Below are 18,870 nucleotides of genomic sequence, written 5' to 3' on the forward strand. Positions count from 1 at the left end.
CTGCCAATCACCTCTCAGCTTCTTACTTCATCCCCCCAACCCACCCACCTTCCCCCTCACCCGGTCTCACCCGCCACCTGCCAGCTTGTACCCCTCCCACCTCCTCATTCTGATTTCTTCCCCCATCCTTTCCAGTGCTGAGGGGTCTCAGACCGAGGTGCCGGCTGGTTTGTAGGTGCTGCCTGACCTGCTGAGTTCCTCCAGCACCATGCTGTCGCTTCTGATCAGCGTGACGCTTCAGAGCCAGAAACCGGGATTCAATCCCACCGCTGTCTGTCAGGAGTTTGTACGTTCTCTGCAAGATGGCGAGGGTTTCCTCCCACAGTCCAAAGACACGTGGGTTCGATTAGGGAGTTGTCAGGCCAGCCAGCACAATCTTCACCGATTTGACGGAAACAAGGCATTTCACCATGTACACGCGACAATCTTCGCTGCTGTGGTCAGATCCTCTCAGAGAATCCACACCATTCCCCCCCCCCCCCCCCCACACTCTGACGGTTGCTCCCCTTGCATGGAGTGGGGCTGTGATAAGTGTACAAGGACTCACAAGTCATCCTGAACATCAGCACCACCCAGTCTCTCACTGTTTAAACCCCCTGATCTGTCTGTACACAGTCATGAACACTACAGTACAGGAACAGTCCCTTCAGCCCATCTAGTCTGTGCTGAACTGTTAATCTGCCTACTCCCATTGACCGGCACCCGGACCACAGCCCTCCATAATCCCCCATCCATGTACCTATCCAAACGCCTCTTAAACCTCAAAAATCAAACCTCATCCACCACCTCCACCGGCAATTTAATCCACAGATTATTAAGATTAGATTTATCTGCGTTGAAACATACAGCGAGATGCTTTGATTGCACCAACCAGACGATGTGCTGGGTTCAGCCACAAGTGTCTCCATATTTCTGATACGAACATGGCACACCCACGATTCGCCTTGGTCCTTGGTCTTTGGAACGTGGGAGGAAACCAGAGCACCAGGAGGAAACCCACACGGTCATGGGGAGAACGTACAAACTCCTCAAAGAGGCAGGGGTGGGAATTGAACCGGGGCTGCTACACTACACTACCATCTTCCTCACCCCACCGCCTCCTCCCCTCGGCCCCTCCAGCCCTGTCGCTGCGGCCAGGGACAGAGCGGAGAATCCCAAAGGCCGACACAGTACCGGTAGCGGCCAGGAACGTCGGCTGGAGTCCAAACGTCAGCACCGGCTCCTTCAGCTTATGGAGGAAGTACTTGAGCAGACTGCAGATGACGTGGATGTTCGTAACGCGGCTCAGCAGTGGCAGCCCCTTCCCTCGCACGTAGTGCTCCCTCAGCTCCCTCACCGTACGCTCACAGCCAGGAATGCGGTAAATCCCTGGCTGGTCGGGGTAGGAAAGGGTGTTGACAGAACAGAAACATTAATTACCCAGGCAAACAGATCACAGGGCCACGGTAAATCCCCAGCTGGCCGGGGTCGGGGGGTTCAGAGAATGGGGAATACAGTAAATCCCTGGGTAAGCATGCAGTGGGGGGGGGGGGCAAAGAGAGCATGGCTCACTATTCCACAGAGAAGATGGGGTCTAAACAACCCATTACCCAACAACTCAAGTCAACCCAACTACGCCAACCTGTTGAATATTGAAAGGCCTAGACTGAGTGGATGTGGAGAGGATGTTTCCTACAGTGGGAGAGTCTAGGACCAGAAGGCACAGCCTCAGAATAGAAGGACACCCATTTAGAACAGAGATGAGAAGTTTCTTTAGCCAGAGGATGGTGAATCTGTGGAATTCATTGGCACAGACAGCTGTGGAGGCCAAATTATGGGGTATATTTAAAGGAAAGGTTGATAGGTTCTGATTAGTCAGGGCATCAAAAGTTATGGGCAGAAGGCAGGAGAATGAGATTGCAAGAGATAATAAATCATCTGTGATGGAATGGTGTAGCAGACTCGATGGGCTGATTGGCCTAATCCTGGTCATCGTCCAATGAAATCCCAGCCAGTGACCTGGGAACCTGGTAGGAACTTTACAGATGAAATTCTAAACGGTAGTGTGGTGGACACAGAAAGACCACAAACCATCAGCAAGAGCTTCTGCAGATACCGGAAATAGAGTAACCGTACGCTGTTACTGTTTAAGGCTATAACAGGACCTGGGTAAAAGATTAACTCAGCCAAGTGTGAGGCGGTGCATTTTGTAACACTAAACCAGGACAGGACAGAATGAATGGTAGGTCTGCGGGGCATGTTGTAACACTAAACCAGAAATATGTCAAATTAAAAGAGGAAATTGAAAGACTATGGAGCATGGACAGGGTTTTCAGTCCCGATGGTAATATCCATCATCCCAGAGTCACTACACAATAGCTCTAAACAGTTAGGGCTACACAGCAATTTCTGTGGCAATCTCCAGAAAGCCACAATACTACACTATGGCCATAACTCAGGTTTTATCAGCTTGAGCCAAGGGAAAAAAATAAACATTTAGTGGTAATAATGTTATTTATAGAACACTTTTCATACAAAGTGCATTACAATGCAATGAAGTGAAAACATGAAAGTAAGATATAAATAAATATGAAAATAAAAGACAAAATGTTAGTTCAAAGCAAAGATAAATAAGTTTTGAGCTGGTATTTAAAAATGTCAACTGAGTTTTTGGTATTGAGTGCTACAGTTTGGGAACATACTGTTGACCTGATAATTAAATTTAAACCCTGGAAAGATAAGGGAGCAGCAGAAGACCTGGGAGTGGAGCAGAGAGTCCCAGGGGTACAGGTTCGTGGTTCCATGAAGGCGCTGTCACTGGTAGACAGGGAGGTGAGGAAGGCATTGGGAATTCTGGGCCTCAATCAGGGTACCGAGTGATGAAGGTCAGCACTTGGGCGCTGGGACATCATGTCGTAGTTGTACAAGGCGCCAGTGAAGCCACACTTGGCAGTATTGTGTGGAGTTCTGGTGCGCCTGCTACAGGAAGGATGTCATTAAGCTGAGAGGGTGGGGAAATGTTCACAGATGTTACCAGGACTGGAGCGTTTGAGTTAAGGAGAGTCTGGACAGGATCAGAGTGTAGGGAGTGAGGGCTGACCTTATCCAGCTATACAAAATGTTGAGGGGTATAGACAAGGTCACAGGGTAGGGGGAAATCAAAACCTAGAGGGTGCAGGTTTAATGGGGGGGCAGTAGTTTGCACAAAACTATTGCAGCTCCAGTGACCCAGGTTTGACTCCCCACTGCTGTCTGTAACAGTTTGTACGTTCTCCCCAGGACACCCACATCCCAAAGGTGTGTGAGTTAGTGGCTTAACTGGTCAAAGGGTGTAATTGGGCCGCTGGGTTGGAGGGTGCGAGGGTGCTGTTAGTGTCGTGTCAAAGGTAGCAGGTCCCGTCCTCACCTCCTGTAAGCCCCGGCGCTCAATCTCGCTGATGCAATGAATGACGAGCGATGGGATCATGGGGGCTGTTGGAGGAGCGAAGTCAGCAACCGTTCCCTGGAGGGGGGCATCAGAGATCTCATCAGAACCAATTCCCCACCTCCTACTAGAAGGGATGGGTATAACCTCCAGCTGACGAGAACCCCACCTCCAGGACCATCACAGTCCTTTACCCCAAGCTCAGCGACCACGTCCACAGCACCAGCACCGCCTGCCCACCTCCACCCCAGCGCCCAGCCAATCCCGCAAGGAAAAAGTTAAATGTGACCCCTCGCTGGCAAATGCCCTAGTAACGGGAGTCTGCCAGACAAGCGTTAGCTTGGAGTGCAATCGTTTCGAGAACAAGTCCTCAACATTTTCAGATTGACAAGTCAGCAGCCATGGAGGAGTGTGGTGAAAAATCTTTGTCTGGGCTGGTCACGAGAGACTGGGGGGTGGGGGTGCACAGCTGGTACCACCAGGGGATGGAAGAGTACTAGCAATCACACAGAAAGGCTGTATGAAAGACTGCCAGGCCAGTGGCTACCCTCGACATTGACTTGTTTAATGGACGATGGGAACCATTTTGATTTCTGTCCTGCCACGACTGCGACTTCCACTCTTTCTGAATTGTATTTGTGCTCGTTCTAATAAAGTGTTTTCTTGTGGTTGAACAGTGTCCATTGTTTGTGGATGTATATCCAAATATCCCAAGTTCCAGAAAAGAACACAATGAATTTTAAAATATTTTAGTTACACCACCCCCTCCCCCCCCCCCAACCACCCTCTAACCCGGCTGTCGACTCCGACAGACTGGCTTTTGTTGTTTACACTATCTGTTTTCTTTTGCGCATTGGCTGTCGTAAGTCTTTGTTATTTACGAGTTTTTCCCTGTAAATTCTGTTGTATTTCTTTATTTTCCTGAAAATGCCCACAGGAAAACAAATCTCAAGGTCACATGCAACATACACTTTCTATACGCGGCTGCAATCTACAGTAATCTATGGTAAATTTTATGTATTACACAAACACTACCACAAAACAACAAATTTCATGACACGTCAGCCATAATAAACGTGACTCTGATTCCGATTCCAGCCAAACTCAGCCTGGCCCACGTTCTACCCATTGCTGGCAGGCAGCCTGTCCTCCCCCTCTAACTCCGACCCTCACCTCCCTGTTTGCCCACACTCGCTCTGTTACCCATCCTCACCTTGTTGCTAAGCACCCACCAGCCCACCAGTAGTCACGTGGCCTCCCTCTTTCCCATGCTCCCCATGAACACTACCTCACTAATTTTTCTGGTTTTCTGCTCTTTTTGCACCATTTATTTAATTTTTTTATATGTGCTTATTGTAATTTATAGTTTTTCTTGTCATGTATTGCAATGTACTGCTGCTGCACAACAACCAACTTCACAACATGAGCCAGTGATATCAAACTGGATTCTGATTCTGTGAATACACAAACTGCCCCGTGTGGGTGGGGGACGTACCTCTCCATTTTTGACCAAGGTGGGGGTGAAGTTGGGTGCGCAGAGGGTGGGGCACAGTCTACGGCAGTCTGGGTGAGACACCAGGCAGCAACCACGGCACTTCAGTACCACCTTCCCGAACCTGATCCGTTTGCCGCAAGGAAGGCAGGATTCCGGACGGATAATCTGAGGGGCAAGGAAACATCGTTCAGAGAGTACATGGCCCAGTGACCCGGGAGCAGATCAATTGCGAGGGGTCACCGAGTCAGGGTCAATCACCCCAACAGACCCTTTGGCCCATCTCTACGTGTGACAACACCTGCAAGCTGCCCCCAACTCATTTTAGGTGTGAAGGTTATTAACAGAAATAAGTTTATTGTAAACACAAGAGGTGCTGGAAATCCAGAGTAACACACACAAAAATCTGGAGGAACTCAGCAGGTCAGGCAGCATCTATGGAGGGGAGTAAACAGTCAATGTTCTGAGCCGAGACCTTTTACCAGGATTGAAAAGGAAGGAGGGTGGAAGGACAAGAGGTGGGAGGTGTGCAAGCTGGCAGGTGATGGGCAAGGGGGAGGGCAGGAAGCAAGAAGCTGGAAGGCGAGAGATCAGAGAGGTACCAGGCTGAAGGAGAGAACACTGGACCATGGGAGGAAGGGAACCAGAGGGAGGCAAGAAGGGGAAAGAAAACAGGGAAGGGGATAAATTACCAGAAGTTTGAGAAATTGATGTTCATGCCATCAGTTTGGAGGCTACCCAGACAGTACATCGTGTTGCCACTCCAACCTGAATGGCCTCATCGTGGTAGTAGAGGTGGCCGTAGACAGAATGGGAGTGAGAATTTAAGTTAAAGTGGGTGGCCACTGGGAAATCCTGCCTTCCAGTGCTCAGACTCTGCTGGGGAGATCTTGCTATATGGTTGGAGTCCTGCGGTCTCCAGCCTGCTGGTGACGAGTCTGTTCTCCCTTGGGGGTGGGGTCCTTCCCCAGCAGTGCCCACCCAAGCTGCCATTTCAGACCATGGCCTCTTACCGTTTTAGAGACAAAGTTGTGGGGCCTGGATGGGGCCTTGTTCTCAGGGCTGGATAATCCCCCCGGTGAGCACAGGATCCCTGCTGGAGGTGCTGGAGCGGTCTGTGGCGTCTGCTGGTTCCTCACCCCACCATCAGCCAGCTCTGTGGGAGAAGAAAAGTGTGAGACTTGTTCTCTGCAGCACCCACTCCCTCACCCAAACACTGCTTCTCGCCTTCTCGCCCTGAGGCCGGCTCACTACCTCAAACACCGCTGGCCTGCCACCCAGGCTTAGGATTGCGACTTGACTTCAGAAAATCTCAAGGGAATTGACAGAAGTCATGGAGCACTACAGAACAGAAACAGACCCTCAAGCCCATCTAGGCTGTGTCAAATTCTGCTAACTCCCATTTACCCACAGCCCTTCACGCCCCTCTCATCCATGTACTTTTCCAAACTTCTCTGAAATGTGGCAATTGAACCTGCACCCACCACCCACTGGCAGCTCGGTCCACACTCCAATTCCACCCCCCCCCCCCCCCCCCCCCCCATGAAGAAGGTCCCCTTCTGTTCCCTTAAACGTTTTGGCCTTAACCTATGACCTCTAGTTCTAGAACGATGTCAATAAGATTGAAAGGGTGCAGAGAAAATTTACAATGATGTTGCCAGGGCTTGAGGACCCGACTCACAGGGAAAGGTTGAACAGGTTAGGACTTTATACCCTAGAGCGGAGGAGAATGAGGGGAGATTCAATGGACGTATACAAAATTGGCTAACACAAAACGATGCACTTCACTGCATATCTTGATGTACATGTGACACAAAGCCAATTTTCTTTTACTACTTAAAAGGGCCTGTTCTGCATAGTATGAACAAAGAAATATATTTGGAGCCTTCGATGTTGTGCCAACCTGTTAACCTACTCTTACATCAATCTAAATCTTCCCTCCAAGTTTCTGTTATCAATGATGGGTGCTGACCTTTGGAAGATGTGGGGAGGCTGGTGCCCATGATGGAGGTAGCTGCGGCCCAGTTGCTCTCTCCCTCTCCCTCTCTGTCCCTGTGGCCCTGCAGCTGAGTGGTGCTGTGGACTTGGAGCCGGATCCACTCCCTGGGAAGGTATTTGTGGCAACACTCCCTGGAGAACTCCATCCTTGCTGGGCCCTGTTCTGTCTCTTGGGCTGCCTCGTGCTCACCTGTTCTCCCTTTACTGGTGTGCGTCCACATCCCAGAACGTGCTGTCCACACAACTCAGCCTCACGGATTCCCCGAAGGAATGCCAGTCCTTCCTCCAGCAAGATTATGAGTGGCGTAGTTCAAATTTAATTGTCATTCAACCATACATGAGTACAGTCAGACGAAACAGCGTTCCTCCGGGGCCAAGGTGCAAAACACAGACCCAACAGTCACACAGAACAAGGCATATACAAGGGCTGGAATTGCTGGAAGCAATTCAGAAGGGACAGGATATCTACATCCCAAAGAGGGAGAAGGATTCTAAAGGAAAGGTAACAACCATGGCAAACAAGTCAAAGCCAAAGAGAGGGCATACAACAGTGCAAAAAAGTCAGAAATCAGAGGATTTGGAAGCTTTTTAAAAACAGAAGGCAACTAAAAAAATCATTAAGGTAAAGATGGAACACAAAAGTAAACTAGCCAATGATATAAAAGAGGACACCAAAATTGCTTCTAATACATAAAGTGTAAACAAGAGGCAAGGGTGGATATCAGTTCACTGGAAAATGATACTGGAGAGGTGGTAATGGGGGACAATGAAATGGCAGATGAACTGAATAAATCTTTTGCATCAGTCTTCACTGTGGAAGATGCTGGCAGTGTGGTGGAAGTTCCAGGTAACAGGGGTATGAAGTTTGTGAAGTTACCATAACTAGAGAGAAGGTTCTCAGGAAACTGAAAGGTCTGAAGGTAGATGAGTCACCTGGACCAGATGGACTACACCCCAGGGTTCTGAAAGAGGGAGCTGAGGAGATTGTGGAGGCATTAGAAATTATCTTCCAAGAATTACAAAATTCCCATGTGGCTCTGGAAAATTGGAAATGTCACTCCACTTCAAGAAGGGAGAGAGGCAGATGAAATGAAACTAGTTCGTCTGACCACAGTGGTTGGGAAGATGTTGGAGTCAATTATAAAGTATGTGGTCTCAGGGCACATGATAAAATAGGCCACAGTCAGCATGGTTTCCTCAAGGGAAATTCTTGCCTGACGAATCTGTTGGAATTCTTTGAAGAAATAACAAGCAGGATAGACAAAGGAAAATTGGTTGATGCTGTGTACTTGGATTTTCAGAAAACCTTTGACAAGGTGCCACACATGAGGCAACTTAACAAATTACAAGCCCATGGTATTACAGGAAAGATTCTAGCATTGATAGCAGCTGATTGGCAGGAGGCAACGAATGGGAATAAAGGAAGCCTTTTCTAGTTGGCTGCCAGTGACTAGTGATGTTTCACAAGGGGCTGTGTTGGGACCAATTCTTTTTACGTTATATATCGATGATGAAATCTTTGTTGCAAAGATTGCAGACAACACAAAGATAGGTGGAGGGGCAGGTAGTTTTGAGGAAGTAGAGAAGCTACAGAAGGACAGACAGATTAGGAGAATGGGCAGAGAAATGACAGATGGAATACTGTGTCGGAAGTGTCTGGTCATGCACTTTGGTAGAAAAAAAATGAAAGGGGTGATTATTTTCCAAATGGAGACAAAATACAAAAACTGAGGCACAAAGGGACTTGTGCAGGATTCCCTAAAGGTTAATTTGCAGGTAGGGTCAGGTGAGGAAAGCAAATGCAATGTTATCATTCATTTCAAGAGGACCGGATTAAAAAAAAAGTAAGGATGTAATTTTGAGATTTTAAAGCACAGGTGAGGCCTCACTTAGAGTACTATGAGCAGTTACAGCCCCCTCATTTGAGAGAGGATGTGCTGAAACTGGAGAGGGTTCAAAGGAAATTCATGAAAATGATTCCAGGATTGAATGGCTTGTCACATGAAGAGCACCTGATGGCTCTGGGCCTGTATCCACTGGAATCCAGAAGAATGAGGGGTGACCTGATTGAAACCTGTGGAATGGTGAAAGGCCTCGATAGAGTGGATGTGGAGAGAATGTTTACTACGATGGGAGAGTCTAAGACCAGAGGACACAGCCTCAGAATGAAGGAGGAATTTCTTTAGCCAGCATGGTGAATCTGGGGAATTCGTTGCCACTGGCAGACAAGTCTGTACGCATTAGCCTCCCCAGCAGCGAGGATACCTTCAAAGGGCAATGCCTCAAAAGAAAAGGCAGCATCCCTCACCCATCCCATCACTGAGGACGTGCCCTCTTCTCGTTGCTATCTGGTGCAGGATTCTGAAGACACTCACTCAGAGATGGCTTCTTCCCCTCTACCATTAGGTTTCTCATTGCTTGTAATGGGTTCAGTGCCCCACCTCACTACTTTCTCCACTACTTATTTAATTTTATATTGTAGTTTTTTTTAAAAACATTGCATTGCACTGCCGCCCAAAACAACCAATTTCACAGCAGCTGCCAGCGATATTAAACCTGATTTGAGTCCCTGGCCTCAGACATTTGGCACTCACTGTTCGGCCGGCAGTGATGGGCAGGGAGTGCGGACACTGGGAAATGCCCGGCCTCACAGGCACACACCTGGCATGAGGGAGCGTCTCGGCCGTGAAGCCACTGGTTGGGGCGACCCGGGGCGCTTCGGGCTCCGGCTCCTGTCCACGGGCTCCGCGACCTGGAGACGGAACACAGAGTGAGACAACAGACTGAGCTCACGCGCCCCAGCTGAGGGGTGGAGACGCACAAGAGCCCGACCGCAGTGGGAGAGTGAGCGGTCAAACAAGTTTGAACCCAGGAAGGCCACTCTGTCCATCCAGTGAGAAAGCAGCACCAGCAGCATGATTCAGAATGGTTATTTACCACATGGAGTGAAATCTGCCGTTTGCATCAACCAGCACAACCTCATCTTACGAGGACAGGTACAGCAAGCTAGGGCTTTTCTCTTTGGAGGGCAAGAGGTGACCTGGTAGAGGTGTACAAGATGACAAGAGGCTCAGAGGGTGGATAGAAACATTCCCCCAGGGCAGGAACAGACAGCGCAAGAAGGCATACTTTAAAGTGATTGGAGGAAAATATAGTGAGGACATCAGAGGCAAGTTCTGAAACAGAGTGATGGGTGTGCGGAACGCCCTGCCAAGGGTGGCGACAGAGCCAGATTATAACATCAGGGGTATTTACAAAATTTAGATAGGCACTTGGATGGAAAAAACTGGAGGACTATGTGGAAGGGAAGGGCTAGATGGATCTCAGAGGAGTTTAACGAGCTGGCACGTCATTGTGGGCTGAAGGGCCTGGACGTGCTGATGTAAACCAAGGAGGTGCTGGGGGCAGCTCACATTCTGGTGCCGACAGTGTTCCCACAATGCTCAGCAATAAAAACAACACCCCCAACGTTCGACAACGTGGCTCCTGTCTGCCGGGGTCCTCTGTCAACGTGGCTCCCTCCAACCCAAACCCACCGCAGACACCACAGGTGAGGGAGCCAGCTGCCCCCCTCCCTCCCACCACCCCACTCACCAACGGGCTTCCGGCTGGGTCCAGGATCAGCTCGGAGGAAGAGCGGGACCTGCGGGCGCCGCGGGGAACGTTGTCGACTAGGATGCGGGCAGAGCACTGCAGGAGAGAGCAAGTATCCTGTAAATGGAGCTGCTGATGAAAGCCCCCCCCCTCCACGGGGCAGAATTAACTCCCCCCCCCCCACCCCAATCTCCTTACCCTCCTATCCCGGTTCTTCGGCCTGGTCACTCTACCAGTCGTCGCTGGTACCTAGAACAGAGGCACCAGTCAACTCGACCAATAAACTGAGACCCCAGCCCCCTCCCCAATGACCCCACTGACACCCCCCACCACCACCCGATACCAAACCCTTCCACTCCCCCTCTCATCAAGCACCCATATCCCCAGCAAGCCCCCACCTCTCTGCTCCCTCCCACACCGAGTCCCCAGAACACAACCCTTCCTGAGCCCCCACCCCCTGCTACAATCCGCTTTGCTCCCCCTGCCAAGAGTCTGCCCCCACTCCCCTCACCGAGTCCCTGTCCTCATTCCCCCTCCACTTCCACCAGTACTCGGCTCCACAAGACAAAGGAGAATAATGAGGCCATTCAGCCCATTGACTGTCCTCCCATCCCACCATGGCTGATTTATTGTACCCCTGAACCTCATTCTCCTGACTTCTCAGAGTAATCTTTGATACCCTGACTAATCAAGAACCTATCGACCTCCATTTTAAATATACCCAATGCCTTGGCCTCTATAGTCATCTGTGGAATGAATTCCACAGATTCATCACCCTTTGGCTGAAGAAATTCCTCCTCACAGATGAGGGATGTCCATCTCTGTTCTAAATGAAAGGGACGTTCTATTCTGAGGCTGTGCCCTCTGGTCCCAGACTCTCCCACGATTGAAAACACCCTCTCCATATCTACTTAATCTAGGCCTTTCAATATTCAATATGTTTTGACAAGATCCCCCCCCCACCTACCCCACCCCCAGTGGCCAAGCACAATTACCCTCAGAAACCCAGCCAGTACCTCACCTACCCTCTGTACACCGTCATCCACCATCCCTCCCACACTCCCAACTCCTGTCAGGACACACAAACCCACCTGATACGCCCCCCCCCCCAACAGCAGCGACCCTGACCCACCAACATCTCGTCGCTGGTCCTGTCGTAGCTGATGCCCGAGTGAGAGAGGTTGGACATCAGAGTCTCCTCCACCATGGGGAACCTGTGGGTAGAGGAGTATGTTTACATAGCATCCTATGTCTGTGGAAGGTGGGGGGGGGTGGGGGGTGAGGGAGTGAAGAAGTCGAGTGACCCGGTTCCGGTGCGAGGGGGGAGCTGCTCTCAGTCCAGTTTCAGACATCAGACAGACCCAGGAGCAGAGCAGTAATCCTGAGCTTCCAATGGTCCCACGTCAGATCAATGGAGCCAGTGAAAAGGCCTCATTCCCACCCCCCCCCCCACCGAGTCCCTAATCCATCCCTTTCCCACCTTGAGAAATAGTTTCACAAACCCCCTCCCCACACACCCCACCACCTTCCGCCCACAGCTCCAAGCCCAACACTTCTGCCCAAGATGGACCACAGGCAGTGAGCTCCCTCTCCGGCCCGGCCACCTTCAGAGCCACACCGGGATGGGTGAGACACCTCTCCCCACCCCACAGGGCCAGGGACATGGTGTGTGCTCAGCACACCGAGGGGTGCAAGACTGGAGATGGTTTATTACCGTCACGTTTTGCGAGATATAGTGAAAATCTTTGCCCCCTATGCTCTTCGTACAATCAGATATTTACACTTCAGGCAGAACAAGGAAACGACCCAGAGCAGTGACAGCAGATCTGTGAATGAAGGGTTAAGCTCAAGGCCGGCAATCCCCCAGGAGAGTTGCAATGAGATCCAAGGTAAAACAACAGGATGCGGAGTGACGTGTCCCAACAGGATCACAGAGGACAGCGCAGTGCAGGTAGACAGTAAAGTGTAGGATCATAATATGGAACATGGAATAGTACAGCACAGGAACAGGCCATTCGGCCCACACTGTTGTGCTGACTCAACTAAAAAACACCCAAATACTAATCTCTCCTACCTACACCATGTCCATATCCCTCCATCCACGTGCCTATCCAAACGTCTCTTAAAAGCCTCCAATGTATTTGCCTCCACCTCCATTCCAGTGCATCCCAGACATGCATAACTCTGAGTAAAAATAAAGTTACCCCTCACATCCCCCTTGAACCTAACCCCTCTCATCTTCAGTGCATGATCTCCGGCATTAGACACCGAGGTACACATATACTGTGAGGTTAGAGGCCATCGCATCACAGTAAGGCACTGTTCGATTGTTATACAGCTGTGGGGTTGACGCAGTCCTTCAGCTTAGTGGTAGGTTCTTTCTGGCTTTTGTATCTTCAGCGTGATTTTTTTGGGGGAGGGGAGAGAGAATGTCCAGGATGGATGGGGGGGTCTTTGATTATTGTGGCTACTTTCCTGAGATAGCAAGAGGTACAGACAGAGTCCATGGAGGGGAGGCAGGTTTCTGTGACGTGCTGAGCTGGGCCACCACCCTCTGCGGTTACCAGACCAAGCTCAGATACGTTTTCTTGACAGGACAGCTTTTGCATCTTCTGCCCAGTGGGGAAGGGGTCAAGACTGTGGAAAGGCGGCACTGGCCAAGCAACTTGCGTAAAACAAGATGTCACACTGACACAATGCAACTTTGGTCTGTCACACCCAGAGCAGTAACAGCAGGTCTGCGGACTGAAACATTACAGGAAGGGGTGTGGAGAGGGTGCAGAAGAGCTTCACCAGGATTAGAAAGAGGTTGGACTAACATGGGCTGTTCTGTCTGCAGCGGCGAAGGCTGAGGAGGAACCCGATAGAGGATTCCAAAATTATGAGAAGCAAAGATACAGTCAGAGTCTTCTCCGTGTAGAAATGTTGAACACCAGAGGGCTTTCATTTCAGTGATGGGGGAAGTTTAAAGATATGGTGTGAGCCTGGGAAGTGCTGCCAGGGGTGGTATTGGAACAGAGGTGTTTGAGGTAGGGAATGGGAAAAGGGTGGTACAGATTGTGCACGGGTGGAAGGGAAGTTTAATTTGACATAGTCAACACAGACATGGTGTGCCAAAGGGCCTGTTCTACCATTCACTCTCTCCCAACAGAACCTCTCAAAGACACAGACCAGTCCACCTCCCCTCAAGGTCATACACCATCCCGACTGGGAAATGGCTCCACATCTTTATCACTGGGTCCAAACCATGGATGCCCCTCCCCAGAGGCTTGGTGGGAGGACCATCCCAAAAGGCCCATGATGGCTCACCGTGGTGAGGTGGTCAGAGATGGCAATGACCGCTGGGCCAATGTCAGTGTGGGGGAAGCGCAGCATCATGGTACCTGCTTCTGGTGGCCCCAGAGTGGCTGTTCAGCACTTTCAGAATATTCTCCCGGTCTTCGGCCTGTAGGCCCAAGGCTGGACCCTCACAACTCAGCACGTCATGGATCAACTGGAGACGCCGTTCCTGGGTGTGGGGTGGGTGGGGTGAGTGGGGAAAGAGAGAATTGGGGAGGAACACAGAACGTAGAACAGTACAGGCCTTTTGGCCCAGAATGTTGTGCCGACCTTTTAATCTACTCTAAGATCACTTTAACCCTTCCCTCCCACAGAATCTTCCATTTTTCTATTACCTGTGCCAAGGGTCTCTTAAATATTCCTAATGTATCTGACTCCACCACCACCCCGGCAAGTCATTCCATGCACCCACCACTCTGCGAGTAAAAACCTTAGCTCTGATATTTCTCCCTCGCCCCATCCTTTCCTACAATCGCCTTAAAATTGTGCCTCTTGAGGAGGCTAATAAATCAGCCATGATGGAACGTCAGAGCAGACTCGATGGTCAAGTGGACTAATTCTGCTCCTCGGTTTTACGCTAACGTTTGATTGGACTTGCCAATCCCCACCCCCGCTGGGCTGGAGCCCCTGTGATGGGCTTCCCCGGACACCCGCCTACCAGCTGCTCGCAAGCCAGCTCCGCCTTGTGCCTTCGCTTCAACTCAATGTCCAGCTGATGTCGGGCATGCTTGAGGTGGACCTCCAGAGATGTCTTCTCCAGCTGCGCCTCAGCCAGGAGGTTCCGGCTGGCCGCCAGTTCTTCCTCCGCCGCCTTCCACTGCTTACGGCACCTCTCAAAGCTGACAGCCAGCTGGTAGAGCACTGGAAGGCAAGAGGGGCATTTTCACCTCACGCTTGGCAAGACATTCCAAACCTGAGCGGTCCCAACTCCACAACGGACACGCACACGGAACTCTGGTTCTGCGGCCAAGTTTGCGAATGGTACCAAGATAGGAGGAGGGGATGGCAGTAGTGAGGAAGCAGGGAGTCGGCAGAAGGACTTAGACCGATCGGGAGAATGGGTAAAGTGGCAGATGGAATATAGTGTTGGGAAGGGTATGGTCATGCACTTTCATAAATGGAATAAAGGCAGAGACAGTTTTCCAAATGGGGAGAGAATTCTGAACTCAGGTGCAAGGAGACTTGGGCATCTTCATGCAGGATTCCCCAATGGTTAACTTGCCAGAAGGAAGGAAGGCAAATACAATGTTAACATTTGCTTCCAGGGGACTAGAAGATAAAAGCAAAGATGTAAAGTTAAGGCTTTACAAGGCATTGGTTAGACCACACTTGGTGTATTGAGCAGTTCTGTGCCCCTTATCCAAGGATGGACGTGCTTACACAAGAGATGGTCAAGAGGACATTAACAAGAACATTCCCAAAAATGAAAGGGTTAATTTATGAGGCGCGTTTGATGGCTCGGGCCTGTACTCACTGGAGTTTAGAAGAATGAGGGGTGATCTTATTGAAGCCCATTGAATATTGAAAGGCCTGGATAGAGTGGTTGTGGAAAGGATGTTTCCTGTACAGAGGAGTCTAGGACCAGAGGGCACAGCCTGAAAATAGAAGGACATTTCTCTACAACAGAGACAAGGAGGAATTTCTTTAGCCAGAGGGTGGTGAATCTGTGGAATTCATTGCCACAGACAGCTGTGGAGGCCAAGTCACTGGGTATATTTAAAGCAGAGTTTGACAAGTTCTTGATTAGTAAAGGTGTCAAAGCTTACAGAGAAGGCAGGAGAGTGGGGTTGAGAGGGTAATAAATCAGCCGTGGAGTGGCAGAATGGATTTGATGGGCCAAATGGCCTAATTCTGCTTCTGCTCCCATGTCTTATGGTCTTTAAGATGGCCAGTCTGCTATAGGATGTCATCGAACAACTAACCATGCCAGGCAAGGGCGGGCCGGGTACCGAACAGCCAGGCCAGTGAGGCAGCCTTAAAGGTTGTGAGGGGGTGGGTGGGGGGGAGGGAAGAGTGCTGGTGGGAAAAAGTGGTTAGAGTTAAGCTGAGGGAAGGAGTGTCGTAATTCAGTGATTCAGTGTGCAAATAACTGCTGGAGGTGGAGTGAGAAGCTGGGCAATGGAGGCTTCAGGGGGCAACAGGGCAACAGAAAGAGGGAACACCATGGTTGTGTCCAGTAACAGAGAGCAAGCAGACAGTGGAGGAGATGACTAGATAAAATTTAGCCTCATTTTTCACATGTACAGCAAAGAATAAAAGTTCAAAGTTCAAATTCAAAGTAAATCTATTACCCAAGTACCTATGTCACCATATACTACCCACAGATCCACTTTCTTACAGGCATTCACAGTAGAAGAAAAACCAGGATTCAAGAATATTTAATGTCAATTCCTGTAGACAAGTGAAAAGGAGAACAAAATAATTGTTACTCCAGATCCTATGCACAAAAAAAAAAATCACAGATGATAAAGGACAATATAAATACATAGATAGCTTATTACATTGACTGAATGTCCATAAAGGGGGTGGGGTGGAGGGGTTAGTGGGTGGAGGTGTTGATCAGCCTCACTGCTTGGGGAAGTCACTGTTTGAGGCTGGTGGTCCTGGTGTGGATGCTACGCAGCCCCTCCCTGATGGGAGTGGGACAAACCACCCATGAGCAGGGTGGGTGGGATCCTTCATATTACCAGCCCATTTCTGGCACCTTTCTGTATCTAGGTCTTTGCTGGCAGGTAGGCTGGTGGCCATGATGCATTGGACAGTTTTGACTACCCACTGTTGAGTCTTCCCGTCCGCCACAGTACAGCTTCTGTACCAAACAGGATGCTCTCTACTGTACATCTGTGAAATGACACGAGTATGGATGTCCAGCTCTCTTCAGCCTCCTCAGAAAGTAGAGGTGTTGGTGAGCTATTCTGACTGTGTAGGAAGTGTTCTGGGACCATGAGAGGTTGTGTGATGTGCACTCCCAGGAGAGTGGAACTGCCTCAGTTTCCATTGCCGTGCCTCTGATGTAAAGTGGGGGGGGGGGGGGGGGAGAGAGAGCTGCGTGTTCTCCTGAAGCCAATAACCATCTCCTTTGTCTGTTGACATTAAGGAAGAGGTTATTTGCCTGGCACCTGGCCTCAAGCTCTTTCAACTTCCCTCTGTAGGCCGTCTCAGCATCGTTGGTGATGAGTCCCACCGCGGTTGTGTCATCAGTGAATCTGACGATGTGATTGGTTGGGTATTTGTCCGTGCAGTCGTGTGTGGATACAGCAGAGGGGGCTCCCGTGCGGAGGATGATGAGCGGGAGCAGCTGTGCATCCTGACCATGCTGTCTGTTGATCAGGAAGTCCGACACCCAGTTATACAGTGATGGGTTTAGACAAGGAGGAAGAGTTTGTTCAGCAAGGTCTGTGGGACAATAGTGTTGATTCTGACATGGCCCTGGTTGTCTCGGTGTGTCAGGGCCAGGTGAACGACAGACGCTGAGCACCTTGGCAGAGCCGTTCTGTCAGTAAGCACGTTGGTGACAGAAAATAACAGAATCAATGAAAAGCTACAAACGGCCAACATTCAGAAGATGACTGTCGTGTAATACATACAATGACGTGTATCCATCACCAATCTGAGGATGTGCTGGGGGCAGCCCACAAGTGTCACCACTTCCCAGCACCAATCTAATACTCCCACAACTTACATACCCTAACCGGTACATCTTTGGACTGTGGGAGGAAACCAGAGCACCCGGAGGAAACCCACATAGTCACAGGGAGAACGTGCAAACTCCTTACAGACAGCGACAGGAACTGAACCCCAATGGCTGGTGCTGTAAACTACGCCACTGTGCCAAGGGTTCAATTGTGGGCCACCCACAGCACTCATTAGCTGGCCAGCAGTCCTGTCCTGGGCAACACGAACCAGGACACTGATCACAAGCAGCAGGACGGACAGGAGCCCTGGCCTCCCACAACATGGACTCAGAGTTCAGAAAGCTGGAGGGCACGAGGCCAACCTGAAGAGCAGCAACCCGGCCTCACAGGGCAGTACCAACTACCAAATGCCACCTGGCCACATGTGTCCAGGAACATCAGAGTGAGGTTCACCATCACCAACATAATAAAGTGGCCAATTTATTAGGTACACCTGCTGGTTAATGCAGATACCTAATCAGCCAATCACGTGGCAGCAACTCAATACATGAAAGAATGCAGATATGGTCAGGAGGCTCAGCTGTTGTTCAAACTTCAGAATGGGGAAGAAATGTGGTCTAAGTGACTTCAATGCGGAACGACTGTTGGCGCCAAGTGGGGTGGTTTGAGTATCTCAGAAACTGCTGACCAGCTGGGATTTTTACGCACAACAGTCTCCAGAGTTTACAGAATGGCACGAGAAACAAAGCATCCAGTGAGCGGCAGTTCCGAGGGTGAAAATGCCTCGGCGGAGAATGGCCAGACTGGCTCAAGCTCACAGCAAAGTGACAGTCACACAGAAGAGCATCTGTGAACACAGCCGCGGGACACCACTCCAGGCTCGACCCGACCCCGTACCGAAGAAAGCGGCCGCTGAGTGTAATACGTCGCGGCAGCAGTACAGAGCAAAAGATACCAAAATACTACAACTTTCCATAGATGTGAAAAAATAAAGCGCAAGACAAAAGCAAAACAGTGAAGTTCGTGTTCAGAGCGCCTCCCCCCATTCGGACACAGCAGCCACCTTGTTCGGTGCGGGGAGGGACGCATTCGGCCAGCCGCAGGGCAGCGTCCAGTCTCCGCTCCAACATTTCGCCGAACCTCGTCATGACAGTGGGCTCGGCTTTGGCTTTACCTCTACCTCTCTCTCTCCCCCGGTATCACGGTGAAGCAGGCACCGGCAGCGGGCTCCCTTTAACAGCTGCCGATAATTGTTCAATTAACACCTGTGCACCGCCGACCGCTGAGGGTTTAATCAGCCAGCGGTCCCCATCCACCGGGCCGCGGGGAAATGATATGATTCAACTGCAACTTCTTTCATTCCTTGTCACGCCCACTGTTCAATTTGAACCCACGCGAGATCATTACCC

At 50.4% G+C, this 18,870-nt stretch overlaps 1 protein-coding gene across 1 annotated transcript in view; it reads right to left on the reverse strand.

Annotated features, from left to right (window-relative positions):
• LOC140728118 (rac GTPase-activating protein 1-like) overlaps window positions 1-18,619 on the reverse strand; it is a 144,193-nt gene extending 125,574 nt beyond the window's left edge. Inside the window, exons 1-11 of the mRNA XM_073046332.1 lie at window positions 18,525-18,619; window positions 14,485-14,687; window positions 13,871-13,995; window positions 11,620-11,701; window positions 10,686-10,736; window positions 10,488-10,583; window positions 9,555-9,645; window positions 5,909-6,051; window positions 4,899-5,063; window positions 3,386-3,481; window positions 1,174-1,372 (exon numbers count right to left, since the gene is read on the reverse strand). Of these exons, the coding sequence (XP_072902433.1) occupies window positions 1,174-1,372; window positions 3,386-3,481; window positions 4,899-5,063; window positions 5,909-6,051; window positions 9,555-9,645; window positions 10,488-10,583; window positions 10,686-10,736; window positions 11,620-11,701; window positions 13,871-13,995; window positions 14,485-14,687; window positions 18,525-18,609 (1,336 nt within the window). The 5' untranslated portion in view covers window positions 18,610-18,619. The remainder of the gene's footprint in view (window positions 1-1,173; window positions 1,373-3,385; window positions 3,482-4,898; window positions 5,064-5,908; window positions 6,052-9,554; window positions 9,646-10,487; window positions 10,584-10,685; window positions 10,737-11,619; window positions 11,702-13,870; window positions 13,996-14,484; window positions 14,688-18,524) is intronic.
• Between the last annotated feature and the right edge of the window lie 251 nt (window positions 18,620-18,870).

Source organism: Hemitrygon akajei, chromosome 5 (assembly GCF_048418815.1).
Source record: "Hemitrygon akajei chromosome 5, sHemAka1.3, whole genome shotgun sequence".
Lineage (NCBI taxonomy): Eukaryota > Metazoa > Chordata > Chondrichthyes > Myliobatiformes > Dasyatidae > Hemitrygon > Hemitrygon akajei.